Below are 26707 nucleotides of genomic sequence, written 5' to 3'. Positions count from 1 at the left end.
CTAGCTAGCTAGCTAGCTAGCTAGCTACTTCGCTAGGTAGCTAGCTAGCTGCCTGGCCCTCTTGCAGTGCAGCAGGAGTCGCACACTGCAGCCGCCGCAGCAGTAGCAGCAATGCGAGCACCGCCAACAGCAACAAGAGCAGCGAGAGAAAAATAAGCAGCAGCAGCAGCAGCAACGCGGGCATCAGCAACAGCAGCAGCAGTAGCAGCAGCACGAGCGCCATCAAAGCAGCAGCAGCAGCACGGGCGTCAGCAAAAGCAGCACCAGCAGCAGCACGAGCATCAGCAAGCGCCGAAGCAGCAGCAGCAGCAGCAGACCAGAACGCGGGAATCCTTGAGCTGCTGCAGCACAGTGCCCAGCCTGGCCGCGGAGCCCACGAGGGCCAAAGAAGAAGAGACCAGCGAAAGGTGACCTGTGTGTTTATTTTTGTAATTCAAAAAGGCCTGGGGAAGCCGCGAAAATATCACTGCAGCGCAGCACACACAGCCCAGGAAGCCCTGCAGCAGCAGCAGCAGCAGCAGCTGCTGCTGCTGCTGCTGCAGCTGCTGCTGCTGCTGCTGCAGCAGCTGCAGCAGGAGCAGGAGCAGCAGCAGCTGCAGCAGCAGCAGCAGCAGCTGCAGCAGCAGCGGCTGCAGCAGCAGCAGCAGCACAGGGAGCGACGGCCGCGCATAGGGTAGATGAGAGTCAGACAAAAAAAGAAAAAGAAATCCGAAAAATAACTTAAGACACTTTAAGTCCCACTGCGCATGCATGCGCTGGAAGACAAAAATAAAACAAGTTGCAAATATTTGCATGCATGCGCTAGAAGACACAAAAATATAAGTTGAAAATATTTTGCAAATATTTTCAAAAATTGCAATTCAAGCGGATGCATAAGAGCCACTGGGATCTACAACTACACACATACCATTTCTAACTATTCAATCACATGCATGCATAAATATGTATATTTATAATATATCTATAACATATATACTATATGTACATAGTGTATATATAATATATATATATTATATACATGTTTAATATATATTTAATATAAACATATATATATTTGTACATTCTTCTTATATGCGCACACGCATTCATAAATGTATACATAAATATACATGCAAATATATATCTATACATATACAGATATTACTTAGCAAACAACATAAACATATATATGAATATATATGTAAATATGCACTTCTACATATACAGATATTTATTAGCAAACAACATAAATATATATATATGTATAAATATATACGCAAATATATATTTTTGCATTCACAGATATTTATTAGCAAACAACTGCGCCGATAGATAAGTTCTTTGAGAGTGTACATACACTGTGGGTGTGCCTCAAGTGTCCATACACCTGGCAAAAGGCGCATGCAAATGCGCATTTATTTGGCATCTTTGCATGTGAGACATTATATATGTGTAGAATTTATATTTGCTGCTGCTGCTACAAGAACCTGAATTTTCTGCTGCTGCTGCTGCTGCAAGAACCCGAATTTGTTGCTGCTGCTGCTACAAGAACCTGGATTTGCTGCTGCTGCTGCTAATGCAAGAACCCGAACTAGCTACTGCTGCTGCTACTACAAGAATCTAAATTTGCTGCTGCTGCTGCAAGAATCTGTACTCGCATGCAAATAGACACAGAATGTATCTTCGAATGTATATATACATTTTGTAGCTGCTTATATGCAAATGTGCACGAGTGCATGCATATCAGCGGCAAATGTTGGTCAACTCAAATCTAAATAACAGTAACTAAACCCAATACAACTGTAACTGCACAAGCACACATACGGGTATTTTCAATGTAAAAATGAATATATATATATATATAATATGGATATACATATATATATTACACACATGTTTATGCACTAAAACACATGTGCCTTACTATACAAATATATAGAATATACAGCACGAACGCATGCAATGTGCATGCATGCAGAATGCATGCATGCAGAATGCATGCATGCATTAAAACGCACAGAGCGGCACAGGGACCAGCCCTGCGAAGTTGACGACGCTTCTGCTGAGCGTTGGCGGCAAATAGTTATTATAGAGAGACCAAAAAAGAAATCCTAAAAGTGAAATCGCCAAAAGGCCGAAACGGCGGCGGCGGCGGCTGCCTGGGGTGTACGTCCAGTACATGTGCAGCAGCAGTGTGTTCTGAATGCCTGTCCAGAAGAACAAACAATGCGCAAAAAGACCAATTAATAATTAATTAATTAATTAATTTTTAGTAATTAATTAATTATCAATTAATTTCTGCATTTCGGCAGCGTGTGCCGACAGATCAGCAACGCGACTAGATTCAAACACGCAAGCGCTGCGCCGGACCCCAGAAGCGACACCCTACTAAACCCTAAACCCTAAACCCTAAACCCTAAACCCTAGAATAAGAAGCTGGCTCAAGTGGAAGACACGCGGCCTGCTGCGAATAGGGGAAGAAGCACTCGCGATACCCCAAAGTCGCTGCTGCAGCTGAGCTCGCACACTCGATAGACCCTAAACCCTAAACCCTAAACCCTCCTCACCGATGAAAAGAGCCTCCCCCCAAGTAGCAAAAGGGTGTTTAAGAACAAGATTATACCCCACAACTAGTTCTGCAGCGAAAACCTGAGACACAAGGCGAGCCAAACCCTAAACCCTAGGCTTCAACTGCTGATACCCTAAACCCTCTCTCCTGGCCCCGCAGCAGGCGTGTTCAAACGCAGAGGCTGCCGCAGCGCAACAAAGGCAGGGGCTAGGGTTTAGGGTTTAGGGTTTGGAGGTCACTTCAGAAACCACCGTGGCATAAGATATGCCAGTAATACTTCTCGCCGACCAAACTTTCAACAGCTGCGGGACTCTGACAACGAGGGCCCCCGTAAGAATGAGAACATTAGCGATTAGGCCGATGGACTGTACGCACACCCCAAACCCTAAACCCTAAACCCTAAACCCTAGACCCTCGGTCCCCCCAAAGCCGCTTAAGCCTTCCGAGCTGCCGGTGGCTGTCTGCACTCTGCAAACCCTAAACCCTTTCAAAACCCTAATCACTGATTTTTAAAGGCTGAGTCGCCATTCGAGGGACCACTCGGAGGTTTACGGGAAGGCAAAAGCACCGGGAGAGTGCAGCTGAGCCTGCCTAGGGTTTAGGGTTTAGGGTTTAGGGTTACCTCCCTGACGCAGGGCCCTGTGAATGTGTAGTTGTCGAAGGCAACGGCGCATGCAGGCGAGGCAAAGCCCCAAGACTGCATGAGGCTGCCGACGCCCATTTTGGCTGGGGGCGGCCGTGCCCTCTGGGTCTGTTCCGTTTAGGGTTTAGGGTTTAGGGTTAAGGGTTTGGAAGTCTGATTCTGAAGGGGCACTTGGCTTCGGGGGCAGTGAGTCTGGGCCGCGCGAAGAGAAGCTGAGGCTCGGCAACAGGAATTGAACTTCGTCGAATTTGTTGAATGCAGAGAGAAGACGGGCCGCCGCTATTCTCTCGGAGTCTCGCGCGGCAAGTTGTTTTTGTTTGCGCAATTTTAATTGGAAGAATTCAATTGCATCGTCAAGGCGCTCGCAAGTGTTGTTCAGACAAAGCAAGGGGGAACGACGGAGAGGCGCGCATGCGGCGTGCGTGCAGCTCCGCTTTTTCCAGAAAAAGTGGAAGAAAAGAATTAATTGAAGTTTAATAAATGCAATTAATTCATCTTCTTCCTCTTCAAAGGCAGACTCCGCAGCAACGAAACACAGCCCGCAACCGCGGCGAGTCTGCGGTCTAGGCACTCACTCGGTTGCTCGCGCTTCTCCTGCGTCGAACCCTCATGTTTCATATTTTCCTTTCAACTTTTCCAAAAAAAAGAATATAAACAAAAGTTAAACTCAATTTTAGGCGAGAGGACGCGGCTAACGGCGCACTCAAACTCTCAGCATGGCTGCCGACATGCGCAGGCAATGGACGGCGTTCCATCACCTCCCAACGCGTGCAGTTCCACTGGCAAATTAGATCTGAAATCCGGCGAAAGCAGTTGAATTTTAAGCTCTTATTTCATTAAATTAAATAGAATAATGAGAAGAAACAAATGAATGTGGAATGGACCAGCTTAATGGTGCTTGTCGTCTCGCCGCTGCCGTGCCAGGCAGCGTCTCGCAGCCACTTTTAGCCTGTTTCCTCTTTCAAGTCTTCCAGAATGAAAAGAGCGAACTAGCCTGAATTTGACTCAAAATATTAACTTTTGGATATTATCCTGTTGCGGGTAGAGCTGCTTTACAGTGAAGCATGTGACTGAAGAGGAGAAACGTGAAAAAAGGAATTCTTGAATGTAGATCAATCCCTTCTTTCACAGTCTCTCACAGAAGCTGCAGTATGTTCTACAGGGCTTCGGTTGCAAGTGAACAAATTAGTGAGAGTCAACAAAACAATAATAGAGGATGGTCGTTTGTGAGTCTCTCCTCCTTCGCCCGCTGGGCGCGGACAGATAAAAATAGGTCGGCGGTGTCGATCTAGTGAATAAAATAGCACGTAGCTCAACCCGCATGTAAAATATGTGAAGCTTCACTAAAAACAAGAAAAGAAAATAAATAAAAGTCAAAATAGCGCTAACGACCGGCAAGCCAACGACGCTTTCGCATGCAAGCTGAGGCGCCTTATAAATACAATTGCAGAAAGCAAAGGTGCTTCTGATCATAAAACTGAACGGAAAAAGTACAAACACTTAGAGCTCCTTCATCAAGGAAATGTATTCGCTTTCTTCCTCCTCCACTGCCGGCTTTTCTGGAGGTTCCTGACGGACACTGGCCTTTGAGGCCCTGGCTTGAGATCTTCTTTGTCTTCTTTTCTTTTCTTCTGCAGTTTCAAACAGCTTGGGGTTGGCCTCCACGTACAAAGGCTCAGGTTGAGGAGCAGGTGAGATGGAGCTTCTGCTGCTGCTGCTGGAGCTGATGCTGCTTCTGGGGCTGGGCGTCGGTGGCACAGGTTCTGCTGTTGCTCCTGGTGCTGCTTCTGCTGCTGGTGCTGCTTCTGCAGCCACCTCTGTCGCGCTCGCCTCTACATATTGTTTAAACAAGTCCTCTTCTTCCCACACGGGGGACAAAACAACCAGCAGCTCTTCCATTACCGATTCTGAAGAGGCACATGTTGAAACTCACGAAGGCACAAAAGCTAATGAGAACGAACAAAAGGCTAGATCAAACAAAAGTAAAAAAAGAGAAAAGAGAAGGCAATAAATCAAGGCGAGACAAAAAAGGAGGCATAGTTACTTAGTGCAGATAGGAGCAAACTCAAAGGCAAGGCGCACACAGCAGCACAGAAAAGAAGCACGCAAACAAGAAGCAGCAACTCTACGGCGCAGCAGCAAGCTCTTGTTTGCGTCTGTCTCACCGAAAATGGGGCCGCCAGTATCTTTGTTGCAGAGAATGAAAAGCTTTGGGTGTTTGTTGATGAGGCTCGACCCAGCAACAACAAGGTGCTCCGTCAGGGTGTGGCCCGCAACGTTGGACAGGAACAAATTGTGGGCGAGTTCGTGTGTCTGGCCTTTGGCGCAGCTGTGGAGAGTGCCGGAAACGTGCAGCACGGCGCAGAGGCCTAGCACATTATTTTGGCCATTTTTCAGTTTGCGTTTGCTCTTTGTGGCCAATTGAGAATGCACATAAGTCTTAAACCCCTCTTGGATCACGAGAGGAAGAGATAGAGAAACGCCCAGGCTGTTCGCCAGGCCGCCGTACATAGAACGCGCTTTGAGCCGCATGCCGCTGGGACCCTCAGAGGGCCGTGTAGCAATAGCGCCGGCAGCACTAACTGCAAGAAGCAAAAAGAAAATTAAAGAAGACAGGAAAATGTAAATGACGGGCAGGGTGAGGCGCTGATAAAAAACCAGAATACAAGCACCAAGTACACCGAATAGCGGCATCACTCTGCCCAGCAGCACCACCCAACAAAATGTATGTGCTCCAGGAAGACTGGCGCAAACAAGTGGCGGATAAAAGCAGAGAAACAGCACTGCGAGCACGAAACAGACAGCAAGCAGCAGTTTAGTACGTGAATTGAATTTTAAATGATGAGCACAGCATGCATTCAGCTTCATGCAGGCCCAAAAATGGTACTAGAACGTACTGAGAGACGAACAGTACTTCGTATCAGCACCTGCAGGAAACAAAGCACAACAGGCGGAGATGAACGAATACAGCTCCACAATTATTGTATGGATCTTAATTTGCTTTTACAATTTAATGTGCTCTGTTGTCCTTTCTGCGAAACCCTCCATGTTCTTGCATGCGCGAACCACTGTAAATCCTTGTGACTGGGCTGACGCAAAATAGACAGCTGAACGAAAATTTTATTAGCTGCCTAGCTTATTAGCCAAGGCCTTACTTTTGGCGAATGCTTTTATGACTTTCCGTTTCTGCTCGTAAGCCTTTTCATCTTGCCTTGCCTCTTCTCCCACATCGCTGTAGGGGAACAAAAAGTACTTGTGGAGGTTAGAAATTCTTTCAATGAGCGCTGCATGAGCCAGAACCCCGGTGGAGTTCTCCACCATCGAGGATTCGAGAAGCTGCTGCCAGCCAGCCAAGAGGGCCCCCATGGCACCGCAGACTGCGGCAAATCGGGGAGCGTTGCGGCCTCCTGATTTTTTCAGAAGCATGGGAGCCATTGTCGCCAAACGCAACAGGAGGTCGTCTGTTGCTTTCGCCAAGTCCAGTCTCTTTCCTCCTAAGGTAGATGAACTCCTCACGGGACAATCAGCTGAAAGGTAGGAAAGCGAAGTACACAAAGGCACACTCCACTTAATCTTTCTAGTCTTATTAAAAGCAAATTGTGCAAAAGAAAAAGCGGCATTTGGCATTTGCGAAACAGGGTCGGCGCAGGTAGGAGCGCGTGTTCGCATATCTAAAACTCACGGGATACTTCAACCCAATAAGGCAGTCTGCGATAAGGGCCTGAAACAAAAACAGTATGACGAAGTAGGAGCAAACATGAGATACAAATGAGTCTACTTTTCGTTTAAACGCAAAAGCGAGAGCGAAGGCGAAAGTTGAAACCATGCCAAACGCTGAAAGAAAAAAAATGGCACTGAGGCACGCACCATGCCTTTTTGCGATGGCTTGTTGGAAGAAAGCCCAGGGCATAGATCCGGCGATCTCCGCCTCGTCTGGAGCAACTGTAGCCACCGGTCTGCCGATGACGGCTGGTGCTTCTTTGCGGGCTGGAATCTCGTGGTAGATTTCTCTTTCCGAAGGTTTGATGGGAGCATATATGCCTTCTTTAGGTTTCTCTTCCTCAGGCGCAGTAGGCTTAACTCTTGCTGCAGCTGCTGCCGCTCCTGGTGCCTCTGAAGTTGTAGTAATGATAATTTGTCTTGTAGCCTGAGGTATGTTCGGGAAATTACTAATTATCCGCTCGCTAATCTCGGGTGCTTCGCCCCCAGCTGCGTTAACGACCCAGTTCATGGTACCCTTGTCGAGCATCATATGAGCAGCTGTAGGCGCAAGACACAAAAGAGTAGGGAAAAAAATTGCCACATATACCAAAGTACAGTAGGCTTTAATCAGGCTGCATCTCCGGCTTATTGCATTGAGGCAACACTGAACCACGAGTTTCGTCTATTTCAGCCACGCCTGGACTTAATAAATGAAGACGAAATAAAATGTTTAGCCGTTTGCTGAGCGTACATTGTACAGTCTCAAGGAACAAGGCGGCTTCCTCCGAGTTGTCTAAAGTAGTTTTGCCCTCTGGCCAGCCCGCCAAGCGCATGCACAGAAGGAAATGCTGGGGGGAGCTCAGGCGCAAGCGTTGAAACAGAGACAAGACTGGTTCCCCTAGGACAACGCGAGGTTCTGATATCGCAAAAAGAAGCAGAAACAGAGAGAGAGAAGTGAGGATCGAATGACACGCTTGAACAAAGGGGGAAAGGGGAGAAATGGAAACCGATACAAAGAAGGAGCTCAGAAATTGTGGCGAATTTGAGAAATCCGCAAAGGAAAAGGAGATAGAGAGGCAGGCACAACGGGAAGCGGCAGCCAATGCAATGAAGGGATCTGGGAGGGGGAAGATAGAGTTAGACACGAAGTCGTCACAACATGGGGACAGAGGAGAAAAAATCAACTAAAGCACAGCTTCTATCGGACCTGGCGGTTTTCCTGTCTCTCCGAGCTGTTGCAACCACGCGTTCATCGCTGAGACCAAAATCAAAGAAAGTTAAATCGAGGGCGCATTTACAGCCGAGCTGGCGCAAGGTAGAAAACAGGCACTAGGGATTAACAACAAAGTAGCATACAGCACCTTGTAATAGAAAGCAAAGGTTTGACTTACATTCTATTTTTCCAGGCAGTAGCGCAGAAACGCCAAGACCCATGCCTGCGACAAAGCGAAACAGGTATGACAAGCAGCATGCAAGTGACAAACCATTTGGAAACAAAGCCGAGAAAGAAGCCCCAACAAGTGACAAAGACTTGCTCGCGGCTCTACACGCGTAGTAGTAAAGGCTGAAGCTGCTGGCATATCTATCGCTCTCTTTCTATCTATATACGTATACTATTATATCTATATCTTCCTTGTGTTTATTTGCTTCTTCAAGAGATATCGCACTTTCGGAGTAAAAATTGCCAGCCGCATAGTCCAGCCAGTTTCCTCTTTGTGGTCTTGCTTTTGGTTCGTCCAGTGTTAGACCTAAGCAATTAACAGAGCAATTCACAGAAAGTGCAAAGATGCCTCTCGCACCATGCGTGCTCTGTGCAACCAACACAGAGAGCCTCGTTTTCAGTCGAAATATGTGGTCAGCTACACACTATGCAACCCGCTCGGTTGCCTAATTTACAGGTTCAGAAAGATAAGTGAGCCGCTACTTTGCAGAGGTGACAGTTGGCTATGTCGCACCTGTGATGATCAGTTGTAGGGCTCTCATCTCCCCTTTAACGGATCCGTTGAGTGACATGTTGCAATGCTGCATATGAACATTTAGAACTCCATCATCTCCACAAACAAAACCTAAAGTGTTTACAATCACTTCATGCGCTTGACCAAACATGCTTTCTTTGTCAGCGAAACGATCCCAGGAAGGATGCTGGATCCGCTTAGCAAACATTCGCTGAACCAGCAATGCATACTGCTCCGTCTCTTGCACTCTTGGCGCCCAGAAAGGTACAATCAGAGATAGGGCCTCTTGCGGGACCAGAGAGGCCCCTTGGGGGCCTCTTACAGTGTTGTAGTATTTCAAGACAACGTTCAGGGTCCACTTGGATATAGAAGTTTCCGGCAGGCCTGAGGGTATAATCGTTGTTCTTTTTGCCTACTTCTTAGGAACTGCGCTTCCCCTTTGGCTCACGCGCTCGTTACTTCTGTTTCCTTTCAACAAACGCACCAGGTAATAGCTCTTGGAGAGCCAGTCGATCTGAGGCCTCCAATATGGCAAACAGAGCAGTCTCCAGATCGCCAAACTCAACTGGACAGAAAAGCAAAACAAAAAACTTGAAAGTAAACACTAAACTCTACTGTCGCTTGTCAGCGAATTTGGTTGTGAGCAGAAGCTTCTGCATGCTCGCATGCAGAAGCGTGGACCCCGTACTAATTGAGCAAAAAACTTTTCTTTTGTGCTGATACTCTATTTTCACGATTACTGTCTACTGCTGGCTCGCATGCACAGGTGCACAAGAAGCATATAAATGTATATATGTCTCAAAATTGGCCAGCATACGGACACAAGCTTTCAAAAACATATGAATGTGTGCGTAAATATGTGTGTACTTGTATATTAGGTGTAATGCAACTAACCTCTTCTTGTGTTTAATCGTCTGCGGAGGTCCTCGGATATTTCTGTATAGGACACAAAAGCCAAGACATATTATACCATGACGTATGAAAAAATGCGCTCGTGATTAATTTTTTGTTTATCTTTCTAGAGATAAACAAGAAAACCAGATTTCTTCCAGAATAAACTGATCCATGAATCCTTAAATTCTAGCCAATTCGCTCACTTTCGGGCAGAGTCATATCGATTGCAGATTGCAGTTCTAGTGCCGTAGAGTACTCAAGAGCTGAATTGAAACAAGGTGAACCACATTTGGTAAATCTTAAACAATTTTTATGACGGAGCTGTAGGATGTATCCCTCGAAACAAAAGCCAGCAGATGCGCTTCTATGGAATTGTGGTCTGGTGTACGCCCCCAACTGTTACTTTCCTTTCGAGCAGCAAATTCAACTTCCAGGGCCTTATAATTATCATCACTATTTGCTCACTCGGTGCTGTCTTAACTTCGAGGGCCAACAGCGCCTTCGCCAGCTTGTCCTCTGAGGCATTTGGAGTGGCAAATGACACAAAAAGCCCCTAGTACTGTTGTTCTGTATATTTTTCAAGCTTGATTTTGTGTATTTCTCCTATGCACTTTACGTATTGCAATTATCTTTTTACCAGGTGAGTCCTCCGGTCCAGCCGAAGGCACCGCTGCGGCAGCCGCGCCTAGCGGTGCGGTCTCTCGCTCTGCAGAAGGAATTTCAGCTGCTGGTGCTTCAGTAGGTGGCTGCTGCAGCTTTTGCTGCTCGGCAGTCCCGGCTGCAGCTGCTTCAAGGCCAGGCTGTGCTGCTTCCTCTGGAGGCTTTTGCGTGGCCATTGCAGCTTCAGCTCCCTCGCCAGCTGTAGGCTCCCCTTGTGCTGCAGGTGGTGCTGCTGACCCTGGGGCTCCTACTGTTGCTTCAGGAGCTTCCGGTCCCCGCGCTTCAGCTGCACCTGCGGCACCCGCCCCCCCTGCTGGCTCTGTGGCGCTTAGGCCAGCCAAATCAACTGTGTCTGCCTCTCTGAATTCGGTGAAGGAGCCAGCAGGGAGCCCGCCCAGATCAGTACCTAAGGACAGTGGCATATCCAAACGAGTCAAGAAGGCCAATGATGTGGGGCCAAATAGGGTGTGTGTTCACTGCAAAGCGCTGTAAAAAGACAAAAAAATGAAAGTGAGGACTATGAAAGGGACTGGAAAAACGCGCGTAGTGATGGAAACAAAAAGTCAGACAGCTAGCCTTACCGTTCAAGGCGTTGCCGTTGGCCGCAAGCGCCCAGGCGCAACAAAGTGAAATAAATGCCTTCATCTTTACCTAATGTACAAGTTGAGTCTTAGCGACGACGAAACCGGGTCAACGCGAGAGAGTCACAAGGGGCTCAAGGGCCGTTGTGGCGTCGAGTCCACGAAGGGCCACTCACAGCGATTTGGCGACACGTGCGCATGAAAGAATAGGCAAACGCACAAAGACAAATCACATAAAAGAATTTAAATACATTTCCCGCCTCTTAGATACTTATTTCAGTTGGAAAGAGACATAGAGACTCCTTCAGCTCGCCAGCAGCAGCGGCATGGGCCCACTGCGGCGCTTCTGTTGGTACTCACCGTCAGCTCGGGGATTGAGGCCTTTCTCTTTTCCTCTAAATGAGGCAGATTCAGAGTTAGTTCAAAACTAGTTCCACATAATTTTGGGTATTAAACTCAAAAATCAATGATTATTGCTGTGTAAAGCGTTTTCATGAGTTAGTGCATTGGGCTCATTCGCCCGATCACTACTCGCGTGTGGCCCAGACCAGTGGCGGTGAGCTACGTGCTGGGCATTTAAATGAGTGATAAAACCAAGTATACCCAATTTACAAATCAAGAAAAGTATTATGCCTTTAAATGCTTTTATCCGTCTTTTACATTCCTCAAATTTGCCCATTTCAGGCGCCTGTTGTGTGTACCTGTCACCGAGGCTCCTGTCTTAATGCCTCAAGCTCATGAAACAGTGATGCAGGACAGCCTGCAAAGTTAGGGAGCTTGGAGACCCGTAAAAGGCACAAACAGCAGCTAAGCCTTCTATGATTTTCCTCACAGGATAAACTGTTCCCAGCATTTGCTAGTGTCCACCGCCTAGGCTAACGTGCGCGAGTGTCTGACTTGCCTAGTCGCGGCTTTACTTTGGCTTCATTGATAATTTTTGTAGTCAACAATGAGTAGGCCTTTGCTTTACTGCCACTGACGATTGTCTTTGGTCTGCACCAGGAACTGCCGCAGCAGTAGAGAGTGGTAAGGGACAGGAAATAGCTGGTACCCACGGAGAGGGGAAAGGGAATGAAAAAAAAACGCACAAACAATCAAGATGAGCCGAATATGCAAATCTTTATTCAACAAATTACATTTGATGCCGGGAAACTGATAGTGAACTCCTGGTGTATGTGCAAGACAAACGTGTACTAATCAAAGCGTTGCCAACACAAAAATGAGTGAAGCATCAGGAGGAAACACACACTACAAAAAAATTGCACAATAATGAAAAATTCCCACAATAAACAACATCTGAGTATCCTACGATGACAACTTTACTCCTAAAAGCACTGCAAGGATTGCTTTTTATGCACAAATACGCATTTTACGTATATCATTCCAAACAGCACATACCATCGGCAAAGAGTTATTTGCACACTCTAACTTCCTAAAATTTTTGCGTTATCTCATTTTCCGCCTTCGTATAATAAAGCCTATGCTTTGATATTATTTCAAAGTACACGTATGCACGCTGCAAGTGGAAGATGGTACGACGTAAATAACAAATGATTTGCTGGTGTGAACATAGATGGCCAGTAAGGCTCTGAATAGTACCACAGAGAAAGGGCTAACGCAAATCAGTAGGTCACTACTAGCATCACTTAAATGAATTGAGAGCTTCGTTGAGGATTCCACGCTATCACTAGGTGAAATAGTGCATAAATCACAACATTACTTCAACATATTCAAACCAAGCGATAATACACAGTGGGAGTGATCCTCCACTCTAGGCGCATGAGAAACTAAAACAAGAAAGATTTTGAAAGAGGTTGCATTAGTGACTGCAATAACTGCAAGCACGCTGCAAAGCGCAGCGGGGTGCTGCATTCATCTGCGTCCTGGACATCTCATGCGCCCATGAATTTGGCGTGCATGGTTCATGGTTCCTTCTGGTCACAACTCAAAAATGTTCTGCAGTCCAGCTTACAGTCATTTGATTCACTATATCTTCTTCTCATAAAGCGGGAATGCAAATGGCAGCTCAACCATTCTGCGTAAAACGATTTTAGCCATATATGCATATACGTCTGATATTGCAAGAAAGACTTTCCTTTTTGACAAAATAGGAAAAGTTACTTTGTAGAGAGTAATGCAGCAAATTAACATACTGTAGCACTTTCATCAATATTTAAAACAAAGCATGTGAAGACAAGGGGGAAAAAGACCGAAAAGAGGGCCTGAAGTGCAGCAGTAGTTCCCTATAACTCTTCAAATGGAGTTGCCTGGAGTGGCGACGTCTACTTTTAACCGTACTCTGCTGATTCCACTTTAAACAAATATCTGTGTAGCAAGTAGCAATGCTTGACCCAAGAGGGAATTGCTTCAAATTGTCCTGATCGGACAGGAGCAATGGTACTTCCATGAGAAGCGCTCTCTTCTTCGCACTTTTGCGGCGGCAGACAGAGCAAGGAGCATGGAGGAAAGAAGCTGTATGTGCAACTTTCGGAGAAGGTTGCTTACAAAGTAAACAGCCATTTTACATTTTTCAAGACGCTTGCAAAGCATGTGCGCTGCTTAAAGAGAGGCTTGGTCCGGTCCGTAACACGAGGTATTGTTGCTCGATTAGCATTGTCCGCCTTACCACTCCTGTTGCGATCAGCTTAAGGACTTTTACGCTAGTCCTTGATCTTTTCGTGCAACACTTGGGACATATCAAAGTGTCAGTTCATCTGCGCTTGCTTTGATACAGCCTATGCATAGCCTCTAAGTAACGTTATAGCGCTCTTAGTGGGAATGCTCTTCGCTGCTGCCACTTTCTCAGTGACTAGCACGCCAGCATGCTTACCAGTGAGCGCAGTCTCACGGATGCCACTACGAAGGTTGCGCCACATTGCGCTCTAAGTATCCATGTGCCTGGAATCAGGACTGCTCGTCAGAGCTCATTCGTACTTCATGGCGTTTTCCCTTGCATGGGCGCCAGAGCAGAAACCTTTCACGCGTGCTTGAGGCACATATACGGGCCAGCTCTCTTTGCTACAGTAGCAGTGTCAAGTGACTGTTAAATGTGATGTAGTCCACGCAAGGCGCTGTGTGCCTCTGCTTCGACGCCATAAATGCGGTTCGCTCTCCTGTAGTCACTGTTGCACCGTTCCAAACCCATAGTATCTCCGTGTTGCACATAGCAAGTGCTTTTACATCAAGCCAAGTCTAAAGGCTCCAAGCAACGACCAGTTGAAGGGACCACTACGGAGGACGTCTGATTTTTCTTTAGGCTTGGTCTATGCATCTGTCCAGAGGCAACAATCTGATCAGGACAAAAACGTTGTGCAGATCCTTCCCTTAATTGCATATTTCTCATCTTTTCTCGGTGGCCCGTTACTTCAAGAAGCTCCACATGAATACACCGCCACTATCCGTCATCTTGAAGACGGAAACGACGAAGCTCTGTGCGCTTTGATAAGACAGAAGCACTTAAAATAATGCAAATACTGAGTTGTAGATGATAAAAAAATGCAACAGGAAAAACTGGCACTAAGGGAAAGCTATAAAAGGACGATAAAACGAAAGGACTGTTTTCACCCTCACCCGCAGCAACTGTGGGTGCTGCTGCTGTTCTTTTCCTGTTGCTGGTACTTCATGCTATGAGTGGCTGTCCTCCCACATAGTATACATAGAGCAACTAGACCGCAACATGCAGCAGCAATAAAAAAGCTGCTGCTGCAACCGCTACGAAGATTAAAAAAACGCATCTGGGACTTTCCGAACAAGGCCTGTTCCTCTTGATGCTGGGCTGAAGCAGCTCTTCCAGTGCTGCAAGCTATAATGTGTTGCCCCATCGCTGTTGCCGCTGCACTGCGCTGTGCTGTTACTGGCGTTACTACATATCACAGCGCTCCTGCAGCTGCAGGAGCAGAACGTGACACACCTGCTGCACGGCGTCGTGCAATTCACGCTGCCTTTTCAGCTCCTGATGCTGCATCTGTACTTCCGCATGCTGGTAAACAAACGTTCTCTCTTGCCGCTGGTAAACAAACGTTCTCTCTTGCCGTTGCTGCTTATCCAATATCCTCCTGCTACTCCTGTTCAAGTCGAAGCTCTCCCTCTTCATGTTGCTGGTCCGCATCGTCTTGCTGGTCCTTGCCTTTGTCTGAAGGCAGCGGGCTCTGTTGCTCCTGCAGCGGGCACTGTTGCGGCTCTAGGTGTTCCATCCTTTGCCGTTCCTCCTGCTCCCGCCGATGTGTATCCTGCTGCTCCGAAAAAAAGTCATTCTGCACCAAATAGTGCAGGGCGGCGAGGAGCTTCCTTTCCCACTTCCGGCGGTCTGCTGCTTGTAGCAGCAGCCGCAGGGGAGGACGGAACATTAACTGTTGCGGCGGCCGAAGCTGGGATGTGTGCACACCCCAAAGATTGCCACTGTCTGAAGCAACCCATACAGCAGACAGCAGCAGCAGAAACAAATATGTTAGACCTATCCTTTCGCAACAAACAGGACGACCGAATAGGCCAAGCAAAGCCTCAAAGCAGTAACCTATGTTGTCAGAGCTGCTTTTCAGTGTCTACGGCTCTGAGTGTACAGCTGAGGCAGCAGCCTGCACGTTCTAATGCCCACCATAAGGGGAAAACCATGAGTCAGGAAGGCGTCCTGCGTACTCATTTGAGTTGCTAGCGAGCGAGTTTCGTAGAATTGCTGAAAACATAACGTCAAGATCCATCGCCCCTCAAACCCTTAACCGCAGGCTAAAGACGCTAAATCCTATCGCCTCAAACGGGTGTATCGAAGCCCTTACAAAAGCCGACGCAAATCGAAGCCTTCGGGCATCTACAATTCAAATCAGTTACTGTATAGCTTCTGCCTGTTTTGATCCGTGACCCGTATGAGCATGAAAGATACAGAACAACAAGACAGTGAACGGCCAGGGATTAATATTTATAATTTGGCATTTGCGGACTCTCTAGGACACTCTTTCGTTGTTCTGTAACATTCATGTCCGTTTCCTGCACCGGTCAGCACAAGCAGAAGCCACGTCCCAAAGCGTAGGCCCTAATAGCTGAAACACAGTATTGTGCTCAGTTCTACGAAGTGCGCCGTGAATTGATAATAAGACGTACTTCAGCTTTGTGCTTTTTGGGATATGAGGCCTTTCTCGCAGACAGCCATAGCGCCACTTCCGATGGGCTATCAACAATACTCTCCCTGCACACGGTGCAAGAGTAACAGCAGCAACGAACAAACGTGGCGCACGCACGAGCAACAACGAATAGCACCATTCACTATTCACAGCATGCAACAGCATGGAGCAGGCCCCGCAACAACAACAGACATTACCCATGCAGCATCAGCCGCAGCCGCAGCCCACGCAGCCTGCTCACCCTTCGCGGTTTTTCATGTGGCGAAGTTTGTGCAAACAAACTGCGTGCGGCGGCCCGGCGTACGTACACCCCAAGTGTGGACAGCAGATGTGCTCCTCTTTTTCGTGCCTTTGCAGACGAGCTAATGAAGAGAAGCTTTTCTCACAAGGGCCGCAGACGAAGCCCTCGCTGCACACACAACGCCGTCCTCCCTTGTGCTCATCTTTTACTAACCCTGGTGTACACAGCTCAGTGCAGCATGCAAAGTCCAAAGTTCGCGGCCTGCGCTTACAAGCACTTCTTGCTTCTCCGCTCCCGCAAAGAAGACGCTAAGACACCCCCCTCAGCCTTCATACAATTATGCGGCGGCGGTGGCGCCAAAGGCGGCGGCGGCGGCGGCTGGCAAGAAGACCAGCTGGAAGGGCTTCTCGTGCTGCACAGGGGGAACGCCGGTGGCCCCATGTGCTGCTGCTGATGGAGCTGCTCCCGCTGCTGCTGTGCTTGGTATTGCGGCTGCTGCTGCTTCGGGCCGCAATTCAGGATGTGCATGCTGCCGCATAAGCTGCTGCAACTGGCATTGCTGCTCACGCTGTAAGTCGCAGCAGGCGGGGGAGGCGGCGGAGGAGGTGCTACGACCAATGGCTGCTGCAGCTGCTGCTGGTGCACCTGAGGCTGTTGCTGCTGCTGCGCCTGTTGAGGCCAGTGCTGCAGGGGCTGGAGCTGCAATTGCTTGTGAAGAGGCTGAAGGTGGTGCTGCATATCCTGTTGCAGCAGCTGCGTCTGTTGCTGCATTGGGGGCTGCAGCTGTTGCTGCGGCTGCCCTTGGTGCTGCTCCCTGTGCTGCTGTTGCTGCCGGTTATGATGCAGCAGCTGCCCTCTGCAATTTTGCTGTTGGTTTTGTTGTTGCTGAGGTTGCTCCTGCTGTTGCTTCTGCCACTGCTGTGAAGGGGCTGTTGCAGCCGCTGCGTCCGGCCAAAAGCACTGCTGCTGCAACTGCGTCTGCTGCTGAGCTGAAGCCTGCCGCTGCAGTTGCTGCTGCTGTAGTGGTTGCCGCACCAATGGCTCTTGCGGCTGCTGCAGCTGCTGAACTTGTAGTAGCTGATGTAGTACCTGTTGCTGTACTGCCTGTTGCTGCTGCTGCGGTGGACACTGCGGCATTGGCTGCTGCTGCAGGAGCTGCTGCTGCGATACCTCTCGTTGCTGTGAGTTTTCCTGCAATGATTGTTGATGCGGTTGCTGCTGCTGCTGCATTGTCTGCTGCTGCTGCTGCTGCATTTGCTGCTGGGGCGCTGGCTGCTGCTGTTGTGGCTGCAGCTGTTGCATTGGCTTTTGGAGCGGCTGCTGCGTGTTCGTGTGCTCCGTGTACACTTGCTGCATATACGGCTGCTGCTGCTTCTGTAACTGTTGCAAAGGCTCTCGGCACATTGGGTGTAGTGGCTGCTGCTGCTCTAGCTGCTTCTGTAGCGGCTGCTGCTGTAGTGGCTGCTGCTGGAGCATCACCTGCATCTTTTGCTGTTGCTGCTTCTGGTGCGGCTGCCTCTGCAGTGGGTGCTGCACTGCGTGCTCCTCCTGTATCAACTGCCGCAGCGATTGTTGCTGCGCTGGTGCTTGGTGCATTTGTGGATGGCATTGCTGCAACATCAGGGTGGAGTGCTGCTGCACTAGAGCCTGCTGCTGCACTAGAGGCTGCTGCTGCACTAGAGGACTTCCAGGAGGCGGCGGCGGCGGTGGAGGAGCAATTTGCTGGTGTAATTGCTGGTCCTGCACCTGCTGCAAATGCTGCTGCTGATGCTGCTGCTGCTGACTAGAGTACCCGTAGGTTATGCCTGGGCCCAACACTACTTGTGTAGGAGGGGAGTAACAAAAACTGCTGCAGCTGCTGCTTTTGCCGCTGCTGCGGTTGTTTAGGAGTAGTGAAATGCTAGAACCCTGATTGTGTTGGTGCTGCATGGGCTGCTGCTGCTGGCGCGGCTCTTGGGACTTGGAGCGCTGATTTAGTTGCTGTTGCTGAATATGCATTTGCTTTCTGCGCTTGTTTTGAAGTTCATGGTGTTGCCGCCGCTGCTGCTGTTGCTGCCGCTGCGGCAGCTGTTTCTGCGTCTCCCAAGGCCTGGAGTCCGGTGCGTCAGCAGATGCTCCTGCAGGAGTAGCGGGCGCTACTGCTGCTGCTGCTACAGGGGGCCCTGCAGCAAGATCCCCGTACGAAACGCGCAGAGCTTGGCCCCGCTGGCGGGCAGCCCTGCCACTTGAGGGGCCCCCCATGGAGGCCCAATGATTCAGTGCTTTTGACTGCAGGTCTTCAGTGCTGCGTTCTGTATATTAGGCGCTCCTGATGTTTCAATTTAACACCTGGTGCGGGACTCGTTGTCGCTGCTGCAACTCTACTTGCTGGTTCATCGCTTGCCTGGGTCACTGTTGCTGGTTCTGCTTCAGCCGCTAGGTTACAGTTGTAGCCGCAACGGCAACGTTGCCTTCCTTGTTTGACTCTTTAAGCTGCTGCTTTAACATGAGCAACAGGAACCGAGCAACATAGCCGCTGGTCTCGATGCTCCTTCGCCCGCTGGTGCCACCTTTGCAAGCTGCTAAGAGGTGTGGAAAATTATTTAAAGGGGCTAAAAACATACTTCAGAAGTTGCTTCCCAACTAAGTATCAGCCTTGCATTTCTTCTTTTGCCGGAGTTTCCGGGGGTTACGAAGGACGTGGGGGCCCACGAGGGCCTTCCGAATTTTGGGGGCCCCACAGCAATGGCTGTTCCTATTTGCATGCAGTGAGATAATTGCGCCTTTATTGCTGCTGATCTTCTGCATATTCTTTTGCCAAAAATTGCGTGTGAAGAATTTGTCAAAACGTTAGTCCGATTCAATGGTGGCGGTGCAGGAATCTTATAGACACCCTGGAAATGGATTCCAGGGAAGTTGCAAAATTGTAGAAAAGTCTCCTTGAAGGGAGTGTAGGGCACCAAAGGCGAACCTGGACCCTAGCAAGATGGAGGAGCGGGGAAGTCTAACTAAACGTAAGTCACACCACTATAGAGCACCGAATGGCTACACTTCGCTAGTAGTGTCACGCCGTACCCTCTGCACTAGATATTCCCTGACCACCTGCAATGCGAGCGGAGCCTGGCTCGCGGGGTCGTTCCAAACTCTTTGTCATCAAGCAGCACAGTGGATGCCACTATCGATGTAGAAGCCCTTTGCTCAGCTGAGATAGCAGCAACCCAACCTCACAAAAAACCAGCGTTCAGATCCTCAATTTATTCCACTGACCTAAATATGTTTATCGTTGCAGGGCTTCTGCTGCCTTCATGGCTGTGCCGAAGAAGCTCTTCTTGGCAGTGCGAATGGCATTCTGCCCACCAGCTATAACTAAACAGAGCACTTACCTACAGAGTTTATACATCCTTGCATATATGTCCGTATACATGAGTCGTACACTGCAACCATTCTGGACCCGTTATCTTGCCACTCTCCTTTTTTTGGGCACGTTGGCGCTCCCATTTCAGCAACTCAGAAACAAACGTGCTAAATGATGCGTACAGCTTCGGGGAGGCCATGCTCTCTACTTTTGTTGTCTCAGCTTGTTCCCTATAGTGTCGCCAGTAATTTCTGACTCATTGTCCTCACAGGCAACTGACTCAGTGTCCATGCATAGAAATTCGGGATTTGGGTCAATTTCTGAAGCAAGAGTACTATGGACGACTTGCTTGCATGCTTTGATACTCGTGCCCATAAATACACACGCACAGGCATGAGCATATCAAGAAATGTACTAGAACGCGGGATGTACAGCCAAGTATATACTTCGTCGAAAACAATTACACAATCAGGCCTCTTACGCGTTTGCCAGCGCTGAGCACAATGATCGAAAGTTTGATCCTTGGCTCCTTATTTGAACGATGCGCCAAGCATAAAATGATTGCTTAATGTGACAAAGGCAATGTAATAAGAGAGCTAGTCAGAACCATTGTGCTCTTAAAACTTTTAACTTATCTGCTTCCCTTGGGTTGCAATGCTTGCACTCAGCACGAAATGACAGCCATTCCTAGAGCTCAAGCACTGGGAGGTGCAGACTATTCAGTTACCTTGTTTTATCGACGAATTGAGGCCTTCTTTTCTGCAAATTTGCTCTTACGTAACCGGCATCCGTGTGAAAAACAAACAGATCACAATACGGGGGACGATAGTTGCCACATTGCAGAATGTCGACCTGCGGTACGAGCCAGCCCATCAAGAGTGTCTCTTGAGTGGCTTTGTATTCCATCTCTAAGGAGAGTAAAACACTGCTTGCACAAAGCGATTAATTTTGCTATGCGGGGTGCAGTACATACAAGGGGTTTCAGTCAGTCATTGCGTTGTGCAAGGCTTTCTGTTGTGGTTGAGCATCCCTCTGCTGCGCTGGCATCGTGTGATCCTTCGTGTGGCTTGCATAGTTGTTTTCAGCTGGCTGCATACTGGTAGTACGTGTAGGCCGTGTAGGCCTGGCAGCGCACTAGCTTATGAGCTTTCTTGCAGGTAAACATTTTCAAGCGCTTGTTGAGCTTTTCTGCCTTGGATTATGAGGTGCTCATAAAGAAAGCCAGGTGCCTTTCCTCTTGATTAAGAGGGCTGAGCTAACTAGATAGGTAAAATTTTTTCCTATTTGTTTCTGGCCCAGGGGAGGACAAGGTTTTGTGGAGCTGCACTAATCAGCCTGTATACCCGGGTAATATATGGGCCCAGCAAGTGCTAAGCGATAGGCGACCGCTAACTAAAGCTGGAAACCCTCCCAGGATAAAGGTCCACCAGCACTGAAACTGGACCCTCACTCGTTACAAGGCTTGGAACAGATCCGTTTACTTTCGAGTGAAACTTTGCGCTGCACTGCTACTGGCTTCCGCTCTTTTGCTGAGCCATGACTAAACTCGTTTAGTACAATAAATGCATTCTGAAGCGCTTTTAAGGATTGAAAAAGTAGCAAATTCGTTACTACAAACAATAGTGAATCTGTAGTATAGATATTAATGAATATGAAATGAGTCGGAAAAAAATACGATTAGTCAGTTGTCTTGCATGATTAGAGTCAGTAGACACCAATGTATTCAAGGAAGACACGTTGTAAGATAAGGAGTGGAGCGTATCTGAGGCTAGGAGGAGAAGCTCAGTGCGGAAAGCAGTGTCTAGACAAAAGCTCTGCGTGTTCTGGTATTGCCTGTTTAGCGAGAAAGGCCCTGCCCAAAACAAATGGCACGATTTACTACCCCATGGTAGACAGCACCACATATGCTTGTTGCTTCCCCGTTAAAGGGGTCAAGACCAAGCTCCGGGCCTCCCTTCCATTTGCGCAGAGCCACTTCGCTGTGCCTTCCATGCTCAAGCACTGCCGCCTGTTATTACCACTCTGGGGCATGGTGGGACCCTTGAGTCCTCTATTGATTCAGCCATACTGGGAAGGTGCCAATGTACTCAGCGGTTGAGCACCCAGCAGCGACACGTATATAGGCCTCCACACCTGCGTCCTTCTGCGGCAACCACAACTTTCGCTTCGCTTGATGGGCATAGCTGGTGGCTGCTAGCTCCGTATTTCACCAAAATGTATATCCCAGATCAGCATTAATGTGCACCATTCAGCAAAAAGCCTAAATCGACCGACGAAGGGGGGGTGGCTTTTGGCTTTTTTTGTTATATGTCCACGTTAGTGTGGAGCGTGGCATGAAATGTGTCAGGCCGTGGCTGAGTTGTGTGCTTCATATTGTTGTTCAGTAGATGTGCCTTATGCTTCGTGCTGGTTGTTCGTCGTTTCCTTTATGGGGAGCTTTAACAGCCTCATACTGTCTGCCATGCTGGTGCGCACCAGCGATCGGCGGTGACAGCAACTGTTGCAGTGGTGGCCGTGGCATTAGTTTTATCTGTGCAGCGCAGACAGAATATTGATGATGTTTAAGAAGCAAATTATTGTTTCTTTCAAAAAGGAATTTCGGCTTGGGTGAATCACAGGATGGGGCAGTCCAGTAATTGGGGCAGTCCAGTAATTCGAGACCACTCCGCTTAGATGGCAGCTTGACCCACTGCTCACCGTTTTCCCCTCAGATAGCATTTACCTTCGTCATATTTCACGTCTTAGAGTGATATAAACTGGAAGAAAGAGCAACACCACGATGTGTGAGCCACTTTCCTCCCCTCGCGTGTGCTCGAACTTCCCCTCGCATTAGTACCTAATGATTTGGACTTGAAATCAGTGTGTTTAATGCTCGGATGACCGTATAAAGCTGATAAAAAATTAAGGAGGATTGAATGGTGGGATGTCAGTCGAGAACTGCTCCGCGATGTCCTTGAGCTCACCTAAGATAACAGAGTACGCGAAGTTGAGATGGGAATAGCAGAAATCGGCGTTGAATAGAGCTACGAAACTCCATTGCTGTTTTGAGCATTAAGAGCAATCTCCAAATAAGATTATCAGTATCACTGAAACGAAAAGGGTGTTCTTGGTTGGTTTCATTCAATTCGTGTTAGTCTCTTTAGCACCAGATCCATTCTCTCTGGGCCCCGCTCCGCGCACCTTGTCTCCACGCACGCGAAACAAACGTAGAAACAGCACACATCGAGATGAAAGATACTGCAAAGTGGATTGACCTTTTGTCTTAGAGCTAAGTATACGTGTTCTGAGTACTTGAATAATGGTATGAGAGCACTCACCTCGAGCCCACTGCAACGCATAGACTAACACTGCTCCTCATTTGCGGATTCAGCAGCAGCCCCGCCGTTGGAACGACGCGCCCGAATGATAGAGCGCAGCTTTTATACAACATTTGTAGGTGCCAGCAATAGCGACAGTCTACTGCGGAATATATAACCACGAGCGCTCGCGGTCCTCCACCGAGCCTTTCGTTCCCCACAAGTGTCTTCACGAAACCAAGCATTGAACTATTGGCTTCGGCACCCAGGCAAGTCTTCAGGCGCATTGCACTGCAGTAGTTGTCCCTTTCGTGTCTTCGGGCCCATATCAAAATCAAACTGCTTACATGCTTTCGGCGGCAGGTGGCTGTGGCTCACGGCTAGCGGAAAAGGATCTTCACAGAGGAAGTCCCCTTTGGTCTTGCGTGCCTTGCGATGCAAAAGAAACGCATGTGGCAGATCTAGTAGCCTGGTATCCCCAATTCGAGAGAGTCACTGCAGGACACGATAGTGCGCTATTGCGGTTCTGCGTGGCCGCCAGCTATGCATTTCTTCAGGCATCACCCATGGAAACAACAGAAGCTTATTCTTGGCTAACTAGCGCTACAGAAGCTCTTGGGTTGGATGGACTCTCCCGGGCTCCGTACCTCAAACCAAAGCCGCAACGGCCCCGAGTTGCGACGTATTGGCGAGCTGTTGTTGTTCTAGGACTGCTTGTCTCGAGTGCTCTCCTATATCTCGTGCTGAAATGTGCCTTCCGTCTCTCCGAACTTTCCTCCAGGTCTCGTCGTCGCCTCGCGGAGGGCCCGCGGGACGAAGAGAGCAGAGAAAGGGCCCGACAGGTGGGTATGGGCCAATTAGTGTCCGTCCTCTATAAAACTAGTAGATATATTTGACTCGCTCGTACTATCGGATTTGTGTACGTGGCCTCTTACATGGCTTGCCTGTGACTGACTCAGATCCCCAGGAAAGAAGAGTACTGCGGTCGCGCAACAGAAGCGGGTCCTGATCGCTCTTCCAGGGAGTGGACCTTTTGGATAGATGCAGAATCAGCAACTTGGTTTCCAAGCATAGGTTCAATGTCCAGAAGTATCTTCCGAGGGAGCTTTGGCAGCATCAGCGGAGCGCAGTCCTTCGAAGGGCCTGCACCCGCAACTTCTTCGAAAGCAGGAGAAGCAGCAGCTGCCGCCGCTAGTACCCCCAGCGGCTTCCCCAGCAGCTCACGACGCCCTGAAACTTCTGGATCAGATGTTTTGTCAAAACAAGTGGGGACTCCAGATGCTACGAATGGCACAGGGGCAAAGCTGAGCCAGCAGCAAGCCGGGACAACTTCTGCCGCAGCTCTTTTGCGGGCAGCTGCGGGAGAGGGAGGAACAAGACCAGATGCCACTCCCGGAAATGCCCCCAACATTGAGGGACATGATTCGTTGCCGCCCGGTTCAAGTGCTGCTCGACAAGGTACATCAGAAGGAACTGGTTCTCTAGAGACAGAAAAAGATGTGGATGCGGCTGCCAGCAACGCCAGCAGTAGATTTGCTGCTCTCCAACTGTCTGATCAAGGATTTCCTTTTAGCGGAGATGCAGACGCACAAGAATTTATCACCGGATACGAATATGGCGATGAATGGGCGGACATGTACTTATATTTTGGAGAGTACAATCGGCCGGATGATTTGGACAGTGATAATGTCAGCGGCGTTTACAACAATGATAGACTCTTCCGGGCAAGCTTTCATTCAGAAGAACAGGACGACACGGAAACAGGATATCACCATTACATGGATGTCGAAGAGAATGACCAAGAAGTGGCTTTTCTGGCAAGTTTGGAATCTGCCGAGACACTAACTCAACTAGTCAGGGCTGCAGATCGCAGTACATTCTCTGCCGACATGGGTGACGGCCGATCGGTACGCGCTAACTTTGCTAACGTCTCGATTATGATGATTGGGGTTCCGGAATCGCCTCACTACAGAGATCTGGAGGAGCATTACCCTTTTCCACGTATCGGGAAGGGAGCAGTAAGCCTACAGTGCAGCAGCGGGAACGAGGCATATCTAAGCGATAGGATGAGCACGGCTACTAGCTGCAAGCAGACTTTCCGCGTTTGTTGCAGCTAGAAACACGTGCGATGAGGATGATTTCAGCTCGCAGTCGGTTTGACTTATTTGGTTGCAGCAGGCCTCCAAGCTCAGCGGCCGGTACCCGTCTATTTGCCATTTGCTGTTGTGTTCTGCTCGTTCCAGGGGAACCAAGCCTTGCGGGATATGCTGAAGGACCTTGGACGGCTTGCGAGTAGTCTTTGTTCGGCCCATCCGGATCGAGTCTCCAGTAAGGCCTGTGATGCAGCGACCTGCTAAGCCTATGGCACTTGGTTAAAGCACTGCCAGCAGCACAGAATCAGCACCAGGCCTGGAAGGGGAGAACATTCTAAAAGGATGCAACTGACTCTGTCTCCAGCTCTACACACTAGGGGGCCTCCTTCCTACGGACAATTTACGAGAGTTTGCTCTGTAGCAAAGCTCCAATCTCTGCGAATCGATGTGAACTCCCTGCAGACCGTCTCCACGCTCCATGTGTTCTCCCAAACGGCACCATATCGGCTACTCTCCACATTGTAGTGGAGGAGCTTGTAAGTTGGTCGATTTCCCCGGCTTCTTGAACTGCATCCTTCTTGCATATGCATGCAGACACGTGTCAACATGCGCATCCCAAAGACTCTGCTTGGTAGAGATTGGTGATGCTGCTAGCATATCAATTGTTGTGTGCCTATGTGTAGGAAATGAAAACTTCAAGCATGTGGACCCGTCTTAGGACGGTATTAGCGCCTAAAAAAGGGTTCGACGGAAGGCACGCCCAACGGGTTAGCTTTTTTTTTCCCTCTACGGTAACGGTTTGTCTAGACACCAACTGGCCTCGCAAAATCGTTGCAAGTTGGTGTGGAGTTTGCGTTTTGCTTGGGTGCAGTTCAGACGAGATGTCCAAATGCTGGTTGAGGATTTGATTGTGACGCTTTTCGGCCAAATTCAAGACTTTGGCGGTAGGCGTAACCACAAGCAAAGCTTTTTCAAAAGCTTCACGGGTAGCCTCTGTGGAGTGTCCACTGCTCCAACAATCGGCGGATGTTTCAATGCCCTGTACTGGTTTTTAAAGTTATGAGTCTGTTGTTCAGTGTGTATGACTAAAGCAGTATTTGATGTGTACTTCAGCGCCGAAAGGGGAAGCAAACCGTTTTTGTTTCGAGCTCAAAAGGCCGACGGCTTCCCGTTGCAAGGGCAAAGTTGCTGTGACAGTTTACGGTGAGCCCTTAGGAAAGTAATGCTTGCGGTTGCCTGTGTAAAGGGCCACTGATATCTTCCAAAGTTGGATGTAGACAAGAAACACATCTTCATAATGGCATGATTCGCAGCACATGCAATTGCAAAGGTTTTTGATGCGCTTGTTGTTTTTCAGCCACAGACGACTAAAGTCATTCGTCCGGTGGATTCATATTTATGCCTTGCTAGTGTTTTATTTATCATTTCTTGCAAGCGCGAAGACGAATGAACGAATACGAGGAACACATACGAGATGTGCTCTCTTTTATCCGGCGTGAAAATACACGTTACTCACACGTAGCTTGCATGTCAATTTGGGGACTCCAGAGGGTGTGGCCTCAGAATGAAGCATCTATATTGATGCGTCGCCACCGTCAAGCTGACTTGCGACTTTCTTTTTCCTTGCAAGTGCAACAAGCCGAATT

General features: G+C 48.7%; 4 protein-coding genes across 4 annotated transcripts; 2 read left to right on the top strand and 2 right to left on the bottom strand.

The window, feature by feature from the left end:
- Positions 1-91: 91 nt before the first annotated feature.
- Positions 92-677, top strand: ETH_00013530 (uncharacterized protein; the record flags this gene model as incomplete). The annotated part of the gene is made up of 1 exon (XM_013378696.1): positions 92-677. A coding segment is annotated over one exon (586 nt), but the record flags the coding sequence as incomplete, so codon positions are not given.
- Positions 678-4691: 4014 nt separating this feature from the next.
- ETH_00013525 (uncharacterized protein) lies at positions 4692-10824 on the bottom strand (the record flags this gene model as incomplete). Its single annotated transcript, XM_013378695.1, has 14 exons — positions 4692-5098; positions 5357-5773; positions 6089-6118; positions 6347-6718; positions 6874-6912; positions 7059-7451; positions 7645-7809; positions 8101-8148; positions 8285-8329; positions 8849-9232; positions 9333-9413; positions 9946-10005; positions 10208-10258; positions 10380-10824. The coding sequence occupies 14 exons, from the start codon at positions 10822-10824 to the stop codon at positions 4692-4694; spliced, it is 2937 nt and encodes a 978-aa protein (XP_013234149.1).
- A 4217-nt stretch (positions 10825-15041) lies between these two features.
- Positions 15042-18579, bottom strand: ETH_00013520 (zinc finger (C2H2 type) protein, putative; the record flags this gene model as incomplete). The annotated part of the gene is made up of 6 exons (XM_013378694.1): positions 15042-15385; positions 15578-15655; positions 15918-15963; positions 16078-16162; positions 16339-16506; positions 16610-18579. 6 exons carry the CDS (start codon positions 18577-18579, stop codon positions 15042-15044), a joined length of 2691 nt encoding a protein of 896 aa, XP_013234148.1.
- A 4736-nt stretch (positions 18580-23315) lies between these two features.
- Positions 23316-26432, top strand: ETH_00013515 (uncharacterized protein; the record flags this gene model as incomplete). Its single annotated transcript, XM_013378693.1, has 8 exons — positions 23316-23810; positions 23928-24986; positions 25212-25296; positions 25524-25597; positions 25745-25828; positions 25933-26005; positions 26175-26264; positions 26419-26432. 8 exons carry the CDS (start codon positions 23316-23318, stop codon positions 26430-26432), a joined length of 1974 nt encoding a protein of 657 aa, XP_013234147.1.
- Between the last annotated feature and the right edge of the window lie 275 nt (positions 26433-26707).

Source organism: Eimeria tenella, genomic scaffold (assembly GCF_000499545.2).
Source record: "Eimeria tenella Houghton genomic scaffold, Eth_scaff94, whole genome shotgun sequence".
NCBI lineage: Eukaryota > Apicomplexa > Conoidasida > Eucoccidiorida > Eimeriidae > Eimeria > Eimeria tenella.
This window is presented reverse-complemented; position numbering and strand designations above follow the sequence as displayed.